This window comes from Anomaloglossus baeobatrachus, chromosome 8 (genome assembly GCF_048569485.1).
Source record: "Anomaloglossus baeobatrachus isolate aAnoBae1 chromosome 8, aAnoBae1.hap1, whole genome shotgun sequence".
In the NCBI taxonomy this organism is placed as follows: Eukaryota; Metazoa; Chordata; class Amphibia; order Anura; family Aromobatidae; genus Anomaloglossus; species Anomaloglossus baeobatrachus.
This window is the reverse complement of record NC_134360.1, coordinates 165,093,336-165,109,092: the sequence shown is the minus strand read 5'-3', so window position 1 is coordinate 165,109,092 and position 15,757 is coordinate 165,093,336. Positions and strand designations below refer to the sequence as shown.

General features: G+C 43.5%; 1 protein-coding gene across 1 annotated transcript in view; it reads left to right on the top strand.

The window, feature by feature from the left end:
* The window catches only part of COL11A1 (collagen type XI alpha 1 chain), a 300,012-nt gene that overhangs the window by 146,464 nt on the left and 137,791 nt on the right, over positions 1-15,757 (top strand). Inside the window, exons 9-14 of the mRNA XM_075322198.1 lie at positions 737-799; positions 4,999-5,040; positions 7,603-7,665; positions 8,349-8,423; positions 12,544-12,627; positions 12,731-12,787. Coding sequence (XP_075178313.1) covers positions 737-799; positions 4,999-5,040; positions 7,603-7,665; positions 8,349-8,423; positions 12,544-12,627; positions 12,731-12,787 — 384 coding nt within the window. The remainder of the gene's footprint in view (positions 1-736; positions 800-4,998; positions 5,041-7,602; positions 7,666-8,348; positions 8,424-12,543; positions 12,628-12,730; positions 12,788-15,757) is intronic.

The following is a 15,757-nucleotide window of genomic DNA, read 5'->3' as shown; positions in this document are numbered from 1 at the left end:
TTAATTTTTGGAGGATATTCATTCCTATTTTTATTGCTATTTTTTGCTACCCCATCTGACAGCAACATAATTGTAGGCAAGGAGATTCTGAATCCAATAGTGTATCACATAGATTACTGGGTGCAGCTGTTCTCACATAATCAAATACTTGAGTTTTAAGCATGTAGCAGATCCCAGGGAGCTGTCCTGCCTACACAAGGCTCTCAATAAAAAATTGAGCATTGACTATGAGGTGTCAATCACAGCAGGGAGCATGTTGGACTCCCATGCACATGTGCCTGCTAGACCTAGCAATGATAAGCACAGGATAATTAAGCCACTAGTTTAAGTAAACAATATCTCACACAGAGATAAGAGAGGCACAGTTGTTTTTTGTTTTTTAATCCATACAGCATGCTGTCCTCAGCTTACATGGCAAAAACCTACCAACAGATTCCCTTTAAAGTATTGCTTCTGTCTTGTGCTATGTTTTGGATCTTGGGTGTAGGAGATGGTTATGCATTGTATTGTTATTGAGAAGTTTGACTTTTTAAAGCTGAGGTTAATTCAGCCATAGAAAATTATATAAAAAATAATTACGGCTTCACCAGTGCAGTTTAAAGAAAATGCTCTGTATATTTGACATTTGGGAATCTAAGCATCATACTAGAGTACTGAGTAATTTAGATGTTCCAATATAGATTATTGACCATACTAATGATAATGTTTGTTACAATCACACTTCATCATTTTGCAGGTGAATAATTATGGAGGATATGGAGAGAAAGGTCAGAAAGGAGAACCAGCTGTTATCGAGCCAGTAAGTAACATATAAGATAATGGTCGATCATGTGTCTAATCTGACAGTGCATGCAAGTCATGCTGAGATGTTCAAGTATTTGCAAACAATCCTTACACAGATATAGAGTTTTGACAGACAGAGATAACAGAGGATCACACAGAAAAGAGGGGTCAATCTAGACGATTGATGACGATCTATATAACATCTCAGTTTCCTGGGTTAATAGAGGGCGTCCATCTTCTAATTGAGAGATTATGTAAGGCCTAAAGCTGGTGTCACACACAGCGACAACGACAACGACGTCGCTGCTACGTCACCATTTTCTGTGACGTAGCAGCGACGTCCCGTCGCTGTCGCTGTGTGTGACATCCAGCAACGACCTGGCCCCTGCTGTGAGGTCGCCGGTCGTTGCTGAATGTCCAGCTTCATTTTTTGGTCGTCACTCTCCCGCTGTGACACACACATCGCTGTGTGTGACAGCGAGAGAGCGACGAAATGAAGCGAGCAGGAGCCGGCACTGGCAGCTGCGGTAAGCTGTAACCAGCGTAAACATCGGGTAACCAAGGGAAGACCTTTCCCTGGTTACCCGATATTTGCCTTCGTTACCAGCCTCCGCCCTTGCTGCCAGCACCGGCTCCTGCTCTGTGCACATGTGGCTGCAGTACGCATCGGGTAATTAACCCGATGTATACTGTAGCAAGGAGAGCAAGGAGCCAGCGCTAAGCAGTGCGCGCGGCTCCCTGCTCTCTGCACTGTGACATGTAGCTGCAGCACACATCGGGTTAATTAACCCGATGTATACTGTAGCAAGGAGAGCAAGGAGCCAGCGCTAAGCAGTGCGCGCGGCTCCCTGCTCTCTGCACTGTGACATGTAGCTGCAGCACACATCGGGTTAATTAACCCGATGTGTACTGTACCTAGGAGAGCAAGGAGCCAGCGCTAAGCGCGGCTCCCTGCTCTCTCCACATGTAGCACAGTGACGTTATGATCGCTGCTTCTGCTGTGTTTGACAGCTAAGCAGCGATCATAACAGCGACTTACAAGGTCGCTGTTACGTCACCGAAAATGGTGACGTAACAGCGACGTCGTTGTCGCTGTCGCTTAGTGTGAACCCAGCTTAAGACACACGGCATGAAAATCAGAGTGAGTGGAATGCGATAAAAAAAATCGCATTCCACTTGGACCAATATTAACCCATGTGTCAGCAACCATGAGCGATTATTTTCTCAGCCCTAATCGGACCAAGAAAACAATCGCAGCATGTTGCGGGTTTAATGCGTTCCTGGTTTCTCTCACACCCATTCAAGTCTATGGGGCAAGAGAAACATCGCACTGCACTCGCAGTACACCGGTCTACCGCGAGTGCAGGGCGAGAATGGCAATAGCCGGCTACGGAGGAAAGAGGGAGATAAATCCCTCCCTCCCCTCCTCAGCGCCGCCCCGCCCCTCCTCAGCACCAGCCTGGCCCTCTCCTCCTCAGTGCCGGCCCGCCCCCGCAGCTGAGGTCCGATCGCATGATCTGACCTCAGTCGCAGTGACACTCGTATGACACTCGGCTCCCGCTGTGCTGCCAGCATGAGCCGAGTTTCATGTGAGGATCGTATTAGTCCCCTGTGTGGCCACAGCCTTAGGCACTCACTTGGTGAGGTGTATCTTTCAAGCCCAAGCTTTGGGTGCACAGACGGGCCAAGGGCGTCGGTACACTAGGCAGGTGAAACATGCAGGGGACAGAAAGCACAGGGTCTGGAGGCCGCAGGCATACAGTTGATACAGGAAACCGTAGGTAGGTAGTGCGATACTAGAAACAGCAGGTAGGTAAGAAACTGTGCAGCTGGAAGATGTAAACAGCCAGGAAGACGTCTAGGAAAATGCAGGCAGGTTATACGATACTGGAAACTGAAGGCAGGTAGATAAATGTGGAACTGGAAGACACAGACAAGTTTTAAAGGTACTAGAAATCGTAGGCAAAAAGGAGACATCCTGCTGACCACAGACAGGTTGCTGTGCAGAAACAAACTAAACGTTTTAATATCAAGACCCAGGTGTGTGTCTTGGAAGCCCTAATAGAGGCCTAGGTAGTCTATCACATGGTAGCACATCAGGCTACTTGCAAAGCCTGATCTGGAGCACAAAAAATTGTAGCGGACCGGGGTGGAAGGAGTAGAGCTCAGAACTGGGACAGTCATGTAACAAATGAGAGGTGACTTGGGTAAGTTCCCTCTTCTCTCGTTTTCTATTACCCCTGTGTACATGGTGAGGCATCCATTGATGTCAAGATTGATAAGAACAAAAGATGACACCAAGTTTAAAGGGGTTGTTTGGTCTAGCAAAAATAGTCTGCAGTCACTCTTTGTAACTGCATTCTGTGAAGTTGTGACAAAGAGCTATGTGCACACTGTCCCAATAACCCTTTAATTGGCACACGACCACAAGAATACAAATTGAGTACTTGGAATCACGCCAGTGCCCACTAACACGGACATAAAGGGGAATTGTCAAAGTGTGCACATTGCACAATGTCACAACTCAGCAGTGAGGCTACCTCATCTCTCTAGGTCCCAGAGCAACTGTAGGAGCTTTCATGAGCTATGTAGCCCATTTACACAGATCAATATAAGAAAAGCAAAAAGCGTAACCTTTATTCAAGATATTTGGCTGTCGTGTATTGTCCTCATTATGCAAACCGCCGTGTACTAATTGGGACAGAACAATTTCTAATATGATATTTTTGTTCCAATATACACTACATGTTACCAGCAACATGTCACCTGTTTACATGAAGGTGATGTGTTAGGTTTATATGCTGTAGAGGTTCACCTTGTTCGGCTGTGGTCGAGGCAATCACAGGATAAACTTCAGTTGTTTTGTCTAGGCTTCATAAACCAGTAAAAAATAGCAAACTCAAAACAGCCATTGTCCTGCATAAAGAAACAAATAGAACTTAACAGCCCATATCCACCTGCTCATGTAAATACCCTGCTCTTTTAGCACACGAGAATTCCGGTGGAGGTCTGCACACCTCCATACACTCAGCCATCTGAATAAATCCACAGGTCTCCATTTTACCGCCTAGACCACATCCTAGGGTGGAGACATGAGAACAACCATTAGACCCATCTCTATGCCTGTTCACAAAAACTCGTCACTGTCATGGCCTATTAACCCTCTCAGCCTTTAATATTCTGGAGCCAGCTTCCAGGTTTACATCACTGAGGCTATCAACCTCGGTGAAACATATCTCCCTTCCAGGATTTTACAAGTGACCATCTTACGATGCATAAAAAAACAACCTAACAAAAGCAAGTGTTTTGCTTAGTTGTCAGGTAATTACCAGCATGTTTACACCAGCAGCTAACTGGGAATGTAGATTCTTACAAATTATGTAAAAGGGCAATAGGAAGGAATAGAATACAAGGACAGTCTTTTCCTTTCCTACCTTCAAGGCAAAATCTCCAGTTCCCCTAATTAGAGACTATTTTCAAGGTTTCATATAACTCACTTTATACTCTAATAATGACTTTCTATTAGTATAATGGCTTGGACTGTATATTATGGTGGATTTAATCCTGATATACATTTATTCCACACATGTGTCCAATTCATATTGTATTATTTTTAATTTCGGAAGTGTGATATATGGGTAACCATGAAACAAAGTAATTGGATTAGATTACTATGGTGCCATCAAAGTGTCTGTTTGGGGGCCTAAAAGACTACTTAGAATATGTCTCTTCATATGGAGATGTGCAATGATACATTAGATTATCTAATACTTTAATCCCCGGCCTAGCGGCTGCTTCATCTGTTTTATATTACGCTCACACAAATCCTAACTCAGTAAAGCAGTGATAACACATTAGTCCGAACGCCTGAGATTTGTAAGCTGTGGATCTTGACAACAGGAATAGTTTAAATGAGCTGTATTGAATAATAACAAATGTAATATGATGTCTGGCTCTTCAGGACTCTTTAGACACCTAGAGCGAATACCAATTATTTCACAGTGAATAGGCCAAAGAAAAAGATAACCTTGCTTGTATTCACACAGGTCATTCAGAGACTCAATCACTTTGACTGACTGTCTTCTATTTCTGTCATTCCTGATCCCATACTTAAAGTAATTTTGACCCCATGCTTAAAACACAGAAGCCTAAATAACATAGTATTGATGGATTCTTGGTCTCTACTCAATACTGCAATGCACTTTTGTTTTTCAGGGGATGCTGATTGAAGGACCCCCAGGACTTGAAGGACCAGCAGTATGTATTCAATTATTTTTCTAGAAACTCAAATATTCTTTATAGATAACGTGAAGAAAGTAAGAAATCCTATCTATGCTATTCCTTGTGTCACTGTACCCAAGTGCCAAGTTCTATAGTCCACCACTACATGTCATTAATCTGCCTTTTCAGCTTGAAAACTATACAGCAAGTTTATTAATCCTGTGCATCCTTAAAGGGAACCTGTTACCAGATTTGGCGACTCTAAGCTGCAGCCACCATCAGTGAGCCCTTATATACAGCATTCCAGAATACTGTATATAGGAGCCCAGGCCGCTCTGTATAATGTAAAAAAGACCTTTATAAAACTCACCTAGGGGGAAGTCTGATGGGTGTTGCTGGTCTCCGGTCCAGCGCTTCCTCTCTGCTGCAATCTCCATCCTCCTTCTATCCAGCTCAGGCTGGCATTGTGGTCCTGCGCATAGGAATGTACTGTAATGCGCAGGCACGAGGAAAGGTTAAAGACTGCCCGCACATGCGCACTACAATACTTCTACCCTGAGCAGGGCAGATCAAAGTGCACCTGCATAGGAGCTCAATGTTGGCTAGTGTGAATGATGTAAGACGAGTCATGCACACGGGCCTCAGAAGAAGGACGGAGATCACCGCGGAGAGAAGGCGCTGGACCAGAGAGCAGTGACACCCATTTGACCGGGCCGCCCCCTAGGTGAGTATAATAAACTTGTGTTTTATGTTTTACAGAGCAGCCTGGGCACTTATATACAGTATTCTATAATGCTGTATATAAGGGCTCACTGGTGGTGGCTGCAGCTCATAAGGCAAAAACCTGGAGACAAGTTCCCTTTAAGCTGGTAGTCTTACAGTGCACCATATTTATCATAGTGGCTCTTGCGGTATGATACATTTGGCACATCTTAAGACATTTTGTCTAAATTCAAGGCACAAGTTGATTGGCTTTATTTCTTGCACCTAAATTTCAGTGCAGAGGCACACATATAACTCATGGGATGGCATAGCAAAGGTTCTAATTATGCTTTATCTACTAAAAAAAAAAAGTATTAAGCTGTGTAGTTGAAGTAATGTCTCATGCACGCTGTCACAGTAAGACATACCTCCCAACATGTATAGACATGGACATATATTCCAGCTTGTACACAGTTATTGTGCCTCTACTGATGTTTCTCAGTGTTTTCACTAACCTACCCCTGTCATGTATGATGCCCCCTAAAATATTGTATGAAACCCCCACAGTTAATTCCCCAATGTACTTTGTCCCCACAAACCACCAACAAATACAGTATAATGACGTAGGAGTGACCCCCCAGAATGACCCCAACAAAGTATAAAAACCCAATACAGTATGATGTCCGCGCATTTTGATGTTCTCAATATTCTCCCACACAGCATAGTTTCCTACATAGTATAATAGCCCCCCCCCAGCCTTCCCACATGGTATGATGCCCCTATTGCCTGACCATACAGTATGATGGCCTCCAGCTCCCCCCAAACAGTATGATGCAGTATTATGCTCCCATAGCCCCCACACACAGTATAATTCCCCCATATACACAGTATGATGGCTCCCAGATTGTGATGGATCCACATCCTCTTATAAACTATATGAAGGCCCCATATCCCCCTTATTTGCAGTATGATGGCCTCATAGTTCCCCAATACACATAATTATGATCCTATAGCCCACTATACACAGTATGATGGCCCCATAGCCCCCTATACATGGTGTGATTGCCTCATAGTCTCCATACACCCAATATGATGGCCCCATATCCCCTTATATACAGCATGATGGCCCCCAAAGCCACCTTATATAGAGTATAATGGCCCACAGGCCCCTATACACAGTATGATAACTTCATAGCCCTCCTACACACATTATGAGGCCCCCATAACCTCTATAAGTACTGACTGAGAAAGTAATACAACAATTCACTGAACTATGTTCCCCCAATGTACTGCTTTGCTCTATGTAGTGTGTGGACTGAGGTAAAGCGCAGGAATGATCTTGTGATATCATTGTAACTGCTATATCCATCATCGGGTGCACAGACTAAATTAAAAATGAGAGCGCTGTTGGCTCTTTCACTACTGTATTCAACAGTGTTTGTATCCAGAGGATGCGAATGCCATTGAAATAGACGCTGGGCTGGAAGCCACCTTCCAGCCACCTTCCAGCACAGGATCCAAGGCCTGCAACTTTGCACTCCTTTTGATCTTTTTCCTAATGGTATCCATCTTTTAAGCCAGACTCAATAGCACAGTAGTCTACATTACTGGTTCTGACTTAAAAAAATGTAAATGGAAGAAAAAAAAGTGAAATGGAGTCCAAATTTGCAGACTTTGTTTCGGTTGGGGTTCTACCTGTGTGCTTAGTCTTGCTTACTAAGTGGCTGGAAATAGGATGAGACATCCTAACTCTACTCTATTGGGAGAAAGCTTTTACCTATGTTCTTTCTAGTAACAAAAATTATTGTTAAAACTTCTATAGCATCTGCATATTTTAGAAAAAGACTTCAGTTTATATCTATATGTCATAACAGTTATACATTTGTTGCTTTCTAGGGTCTTACTGGACCTCCTGGTTTGCAAGGTCCATCTGGCCCAGCTGGAGACCCTGGTGAGAGAGTAAGTACCATCAGCAATCACCTTTATTTTCATATAAAATATGCATTTTGCACCAAAAAAATACATTGTCCCACATTTATTTAGACTGGTGTAAGAAAAAAAAGATAGAAGATAGGTGGAGTGGTTTGTCTGAAGTTTTGAAAGTCCAAAATTATATCTGTACTTGCTATAATTGTTCCTCACCTCCAGTCCTCAAGGCCCACCAACAGATCAGGTTTTAGGATTTCCTTAGTCTTGCACTGGTGACGGAATTATTCCCTGTGCAATACTGTGAAAGTCCTGAAAACATGATCTGTTGGTGGACCTTGAGGACTGGAGGTGAGGAACACTATGCTATAAGAAGGCAAAATTTGCACTAAATATTGTGCCATTTTGTGGCATGCAGGTTAATAAGTATTTTTTAAACATTGAGACCAGACATCTTTTAGAGACCTCTTACCTTTTAGTGACCACACCCACTATTAACAGACCACACCCACTATTACGAGGAAACATCCACTTTTTACAGCATTTTCAAATTTGTCAGGGAGCTAAAATCCAATTTTGGCACATGTCAAAACTCGGTGTAATTTTTAAGCAGTTTACATTAAATATTGTGGAAAACGACTATATAAATGTGGGTCCTTATACTTGCAGTGCAAACTACTTATTACGATGTGACTTAATATGTTTTTCCTCCTTAGGGTCCACCTGGACGTCCTGGACTTCCCGGTGCTGATGGTCTACCTGGACCTCCTGGCACTATGCTAATGTTACCTGTAAGTTAATAAATTCAGATGTTACACTTCATGTATTAGATTTTATGTGTTCATAGTATATAAAAAGCTTAAGTAGTTGAGAATTGTATTGTGGTATTACTAAAGATCAGACATTATTATTTGTAGCCATATTGCTGATGTAGCTGATACCTGTACAATCTATTGCCACTACTCTCCATTAGGGCTCATGTCCACTTGCGAATAAAAAATGTCTGTGATACTCGCCCAGAAAAGTAAGTCGAGTGTCCTGCGTATAGTCTGTGTATGGTATGCGTATGGTCTGCGTTTTTCTTCTCACCTAGCATCCGTATCACATGTGAGTGTCATGCGAGTGCTGTGTGAGTGCTATGCGAGCGTGTAGAATTTTCTCATCAAGAATCCGTATTCCATGCATATGCCATCCGTATTGCAATATTTTTCCCGCACCCATAGACTTGCATTTACAAGTCTAGTGTGATATACGCAGCCATATGCAGCATGCTGTGATTTGATCCTCAGCACAGTGAGAGCTGAGGAAAAAATAGCAAAAGTACACTGCCCTATAGATTAACACTGGTGCAAGTGCGATCCGATTTTTAATCGGATCGCACTCGCACATGAAAATCGCAAGTGGACAAGAGCCCTTACAGACATTTTTTGGAAAAGTTTGAGCTGTAAAGCCAGACACAGCCCATAGACCGGAGTGGTGCAGTTTCTGCAAAAAAAAGAATCTATGGGAGCATTTACACTCGGCGATTATTGTGAACTAGTGTTCCTAGTAATACTTATTTGGGCAGCGCAAACAAGCTGTCGAACAAACAAAATGCTCATTACTCAGGTGAAATTATTTTGAAACTTGCTTAAAGATCATCTATCTCAGCAGCACGTCATCCTGTGTAACCATGAGACGTGCTGCTGAGAACAATGAATGATTATGTGCATAGAACAAAGTACGCACAGAGTACTATGTGTGCTCTTTTATGTGCCATGAGTCTCTCAAAAAAGGCTAGTAAGCAGCTGCTTATTGGCAAACATAGCCAAGCAGCAGTCATTTAATGGCCGCCATCAGTTTATCATCTCAGGGCCAGTTTTAGACAAAATGGAGCCTTAAGGGTGATTTACACGCTGCAACATCGCTAGCGATTGCTAGCGATGTGGAGCGCGATAGCTCCCACCCCCGTTGTATGTGCGACATTTAGTGATCTCTGCCGTAGCGAACATTATCGCTACGGCAGCGTCACACGCACATACCTTGTCAGCGACATCGCTGTGACCGCCGAACAATCCCTCCTTCAAGGGGGAGGTGCGTTTGGCGTCACAGCGACATCACCGCAACATCACTAATCGGCTGGCCAATAGAAACGGAGGGACGGAGATGAGCGGGACGTAACATCCCGCCCACCTTCTTCCTTCCGCATTGCCGGTGGATGTAGGTAAGGAGATGTTCGTCGCTCCTGCGGTGTCACACATAGTGCAACAACATCGTACCTGTGGCAGCAGCGATATTAAGGAAAGGAGCGACGTGTCAACGATCCCCGTTTTTGAACGATTTTGTGATCGTTGATCGTTGCTCCTTGGTGTCACACGCTGTGAAGTCGTTACCGGCGCCGGATGTGCATCACTAACGACATGACCCCGACAATATATCGCAGCGTAACTGCATGTGTGGTGCCCTGGACAAGCCAGGGGCCACAGGTAACAACACACACACACACCCCCACCCTCAGCAGTTCACAGCAGTCATCCCCAGTGAGACCTGATTTCTTCCTCGGGTTCAGACAGACACACCAGGTGGGCGGAGTCAGACAGATGGGCACGCCCACCGAGGAGTTTAGCTGGCCTGAGGCAGGAAACAAGGGCAGACAAGTCCAGGCAGAGGAAGGGAGAGGAGGTCTGCAGAGAGGCAGACGCAGACTGGGGCCTAGGTTGGAGCATAGGGCCATTGTGTAGCAGTCAGGCAGACGGTAGTGGCCATCTGCAAGAGCCGGGAAGACAGTCTGGTGGAACCGTAGGTAGCCGGGGCTGGGCGGTGGCCCACCGGTACTGAACCGGGGAGCCAGCAGGAAACCGGAGCGCAGGAGGAGCGTACGGAAGGTGCAGGAAAGGACTTACATTACCAACCTGGGGTCAGGGCAAAAACACCGCAGCCGTCTGTGGGACCCGTCCATCCAGCCGTTTGTTTCATCAGAGACTCCGTGTGTGTTACTGGCTGAGTGAGTACCACCGTGCCGTGCGGCACAGCGCTGCATCCGCGACCCTGCACCTCGCCAGGCCCCGTAACCCGCCTGCCATCCATCCCTACCCCATCACCGGGCCCCGGGACAACCAACCCCCTACCCATGGAGGGGAGAACTAACTTCCACGCTGCTCCCAGTCATCGCTCCCGGGATCCCCGTCCAGAGCAGCGGTGGTGTCACCAATATCACCACAACCGTGGGTGGCGTCACGGACAATAACCCAAATCCCCACAATCCAATCCCCACCCTTTTCACTCACGGGCGAGGAGCGCCGCTCGAGTCCCCGGGATCCGGCCCACCGCTCGAGCCACCACCGAGCAGCAGCAGCCGCAGCAGCAGCGGCCGGACCCGAGCAGTGGGAGAGTGCAGCGTCCCCTTCCTCCGCCCGCGACACATGCGTCCTGCGTCCCCTGCACAGTCTATGGAGATTGTGCAGGAGCCGTGCGCACGTGGCATATTAGAACGCAGCGATTCGGCTGCTGCCCGAATCGCTGCGTTCTAAGAAGTGACATGTCACTTCTTCCGTGCGGTTTGCATGCTGTCTATAGAGAGAGGCAGCATGCAGAGCGCACGTTCTCTGCCAGCACCATGCGCTTCAGAACGGAACTTTTCAGCTGCGCTCTGAAGCACACCTTTTAGGTGTGGTGCAGAGCGCACACGTGCGCACATAGCCTTACACAGAATAAGGTAGACAGGTGGGCACAGGACAATCAGTAATAGATCAGTCTGTCCCCTACTGTATCATGTTATCAGCAGCACATCTGCAGTTTTCACCGGTCGGTGACCCGATGGATGAGCAGCATTTTGTTCGGACATTGGGCGATTGCCGACATGTTTATATTTAGGAACTTTTTTCTGTGCATCCGGGATGTATGAATGTGGATGCTAGATACACTTAGCATGTGACACAAATACAGTATGTTACATACATATGTATACACACATAACACACACTCATGTATACATTATGTATACACACACATAGCACACACATATGTACACACATATAACACACACATGTATACACCAAGCAAACACACACACACACACACACACACACATATACATAAACTGCTATTATATGGGTAGTACAAGGATTTTAACCCTATGACCCCTGGGCGATTTTCCTTTTTTTTTTCATTTATATTTTTCCTTTACTTCTTCAAAGAGCCATAATTTTTTTATTTTTCCTTCCACATAGCCATATGAGGGCTTGTTTTTTTGTGTGACAAGTTGTACTTTTGAATAAAACCATTCATCATTCTACCACATAGTGTATTGGAAAATGGGAAAAACTCTAAGTCGTATGCAGATACCAAACATGTATTTTTTTTAAGTGGTGAAAACAAATTCTGAAATTTGTAAAAAAATTTTTTACTTTTGTAGCCATTTTTTAAGACCAGTAACGTTTTCACTTTTCGGAATATAGGGCTGTATGATGGCTTATTTTTTGTTTCATGAGCTGAGGTTTTACCTGATACCATTTTAGGGCAGATACAATGTTTTGATCGCCTCTTTTTGTATTTTATTGCAATATTGCAGCAACCAAAATCCTGGCGTTTTGAGTTTTTTCGCCGTATGCCATTTACCAATCCTATAAATTTACGTTATACTTTTACTTTTACGAACGTAGTGATACCAAATATGTTGATTATTTTAGTGTTTTAATGCTATTATTATTGTAGCTCCTGCTGTAGCCGATCGGGGCTCCCAAGGAAGGGGGGGGGCTGAGCAATTGCCCAATTTACCTCCCCTAATGCAGCCCTTGTTTCTTTCAATCACATATTCAAGAAAATCAATAATCTGTTTCAGCTAAGGTGTAAAAAATACAAATATAAAGGAAAATTCTTGATATGGGAGCCTACATGTAGACATTCTGACTTTTTCTGTATTCTGTCTTTCAGTTCCGGTATACTGGAGATGGGGAGAAAGGACCACCTATATCTGCTCAGGAAGCTCAGGCTCAGGCTATTCTCCAGCAGGCCCGTGTGAGTAGTAACAGAAGTTTAACAAACAAGAAATGAGTAATTTTTATTTGTATCTGAATATTCTTCAGATTACAGTAATTCTCTTTTTTCGTTTACTTAATAGATTGCAATGAGAGGTCCTCCAGGTCCAATGGGTCTTACAGGAAGATCTGGTCCAGTGGTAAGTAACCTATTAGTCATTTTTACAATGAATTCCTATTATTGGAATTTCAATTGTTTGTATTGTGCATATTTAAACTTTTGAAGACCAGATACTTGGTGTTAAAGATAAAACAATGTACAAAGTAAAACAAAGGTATAATGGAGGAGCTGTCTTACCCTTACAGCAGCTGGAGTTTAATGTTCAAAAGTGGGACCCGCTCGCAATCCTATATGAAGCAATCTACAGGGTGTAGAAGGTATATAACAGAAAGAGATCCGGCGGTAGTCCTCAAGAACCAGATGGTAGTATAAAAAAGTCCATTTTCAAACTAGTCAGAGACTACTTTCAGCAAAAGCCTTCTTCCTGTCCGAAACTAGTCTCTGACTAACCTCCCGTGTTGTCATTTCTATTTTGCTGGATTTTATTCTCACTTTCTCTAATAAAAATGGATTTTTTTATACTACCATCTGGTTCTTGAGGACTACCGCCGGATCTCTTTCTGTTATATACCTACAATGTACAAAGTACTAAACATAACTTCTAGGATCATTCCACTCTTCTGCCTTCAGGAGCACACCGCTCCCTTTCCCTCCGACTTCCTGGTTGCCAGGGGTTGCTGCACTCCTGAAGATTGACAGTTTGGACCAAAAGTGGATGGTTCACAGCTGCCAATGCAGCATGGAGTAAATTCAGTGGCAGATTGGGTGGTACCATCTTCAGAGTGGCACTGGCACGATTGTAGATTTTAAAACATAAGCCTGAAAGCTGCATATGCTCTTTGCGTAGATAACCAGACACGTTTTGACTGCAAAGGCAACAAGTAGTACACCCAAAAACGAATAATGAAACTGTAATGGTGCTTGTTTTTACAACATTAGACAACCCCATTAAGTCATATGATCTTTTTGTATGGCACTTTGTAAGGATGGTGTTTCGATAGGCACTCAATCTGTGATTTTATCTTGCTAAATATGGCGTCATTGTAGTGAAGAATAGAATGCACATCTGTGAATTATGGTCCATACACTTGGAAAAGCCATATGCGCAGATCCCGTACAGAAGCCCACAGGGTACCTTAGGGAGCCATAGTCATTCTTTCTTCTACCATATGGTTCTTGCATTAAAACACAGCAAAGCTTCTGGATTACAATATATCTTGCTTTATGTAATCCGACACGTCACAATTGCAAAAAGTTGTAGTACAATAACTTAATGGTGATAGATCTATTGCTGATTTATTACTATGATTGCTCCTGTAACTCCACATGAAAAATATTACCAACATTATAGCTGAAAAATACCGATCTTACCTAAAGCCCTGAATAGTAAATTATAGCAAAACTTCTGCGTTATAAGGCCCTGTTCACACCACAGTGAGAGGATCCCTTTGAAGCTTATGTCAATAGTCAGCATATTTGGCATAAAAAACAATAAAGCATGAAGCTACTTCACATCCAAATAATAGAAACTGCAACATACCTGCTTATATGCCAAGGCGTTCTGTTGGGGGTTGGTAGTGTCCATCCTACGGTTGACCCAGCAGAGTGCTGAGCCTTTCCTTACAGATGAAAGCCTTAATGCTAGTGTGAACAAGGCTTGCCTCCTATTGAAATTCAGAAGGATGACCAGAATGGTTGGACATTTACTGTTCCCCCTAACATATACTTTAAATATCCTAAACAGAGTAGTCAACAACATGGCAAGAAAAGTTATAGGGGATAGCTGAGACTTTTCTAATTTTATGGAATTACGAATATATTGAAAGAGAGTTGCTACCTACCTGTCCGTGCTGCCCTGTGACAGTATCTGCCCGCTCAGAGTATTCATGGACTGCTCTCCCCAGTAATTCTCCTCCTTCCTGTGAGGTGATGTTAGCGAAGCAGTTCCTTCTCTTCTCCTCTGTCGATGGGACGTCACTGTCGATGTCATGTTCATTGACAGCCGGCTCCCTGCTACATTACCTGAGCAATGTCAATGTCAATCAACATGACTTCAGCAGTGATGCATCCCTGACAGATTAGAGCGGAAGACAAAGAATTGGTCTTTTGACGCAACGTCACAAGAAGCAGGAGAATTAATGACGGAAGCGTTCCATGACCGTTCTGTGCCGGGACAGACCGTTGCAGAGCAGCAAAGGCTGGAACTCCTGCTGATAAATGCTTAGCCCCATAGTGGAAAAATAAAAAGTTCCGGATAACCACTTTAAAGATTTGGAGTCACAATAATAATAATAATAATAATAATAATAGTAAAACTTTTCAAAAAATGTGTTTATTAAGTTCATACTAAAATGTAAACTAGTATGTTGTATTGGTAAACAGAACCAACAGATTTCAATTCCTACCACTTAGCATTAGGAAATCTCACTATATTCTGCCGCTGCCACATTGTAGCTGTTTAGTAAACATTAAACTGTCACTACAGATAATATCGTTCCTTGCCACCTCCATAATCTGAATAAATATCCCATTGCCTTATGTGAACCGAATGAACTGTGCATTCAGCTTTGGCCTAGTTTTCTCTTGCTTTTCCATGGTCTATTAACTCATAATAGAAAATTTATTTTCACAAAGTTTTAATAGGTCTGCCGGCATCCAAACAAAATATATTATTTTTGGAGCCCTCTCTATTTACAAAAAAAGAAAGTTATTGATTGCGGTCGTTAGAAGTGAAATTAGCATTTTTTTGGAGCCATTTAATTAACACTTTGGTAAAGCGTACACAGCATTGCATATTTTATCCGGGAGAATCTATTGTATTGAAAACAATTCCATGACCCATTAAAGTGTAGACGTGCAGACCGCATTGATTGCAGCTACAGTGTTATGATTAGACATTTTGTCTAATGAAGTTTATGAGCTTGAAAGAAATGAAACTGGCAATCGAATGCCAAAAAAACACGTTACCATTGTTCGCAAATGGCAATATGTGACTCATAATGTAACAAAACTTTAAAGAGTGAAATGAAATTTGCTGAAACTATGTGAG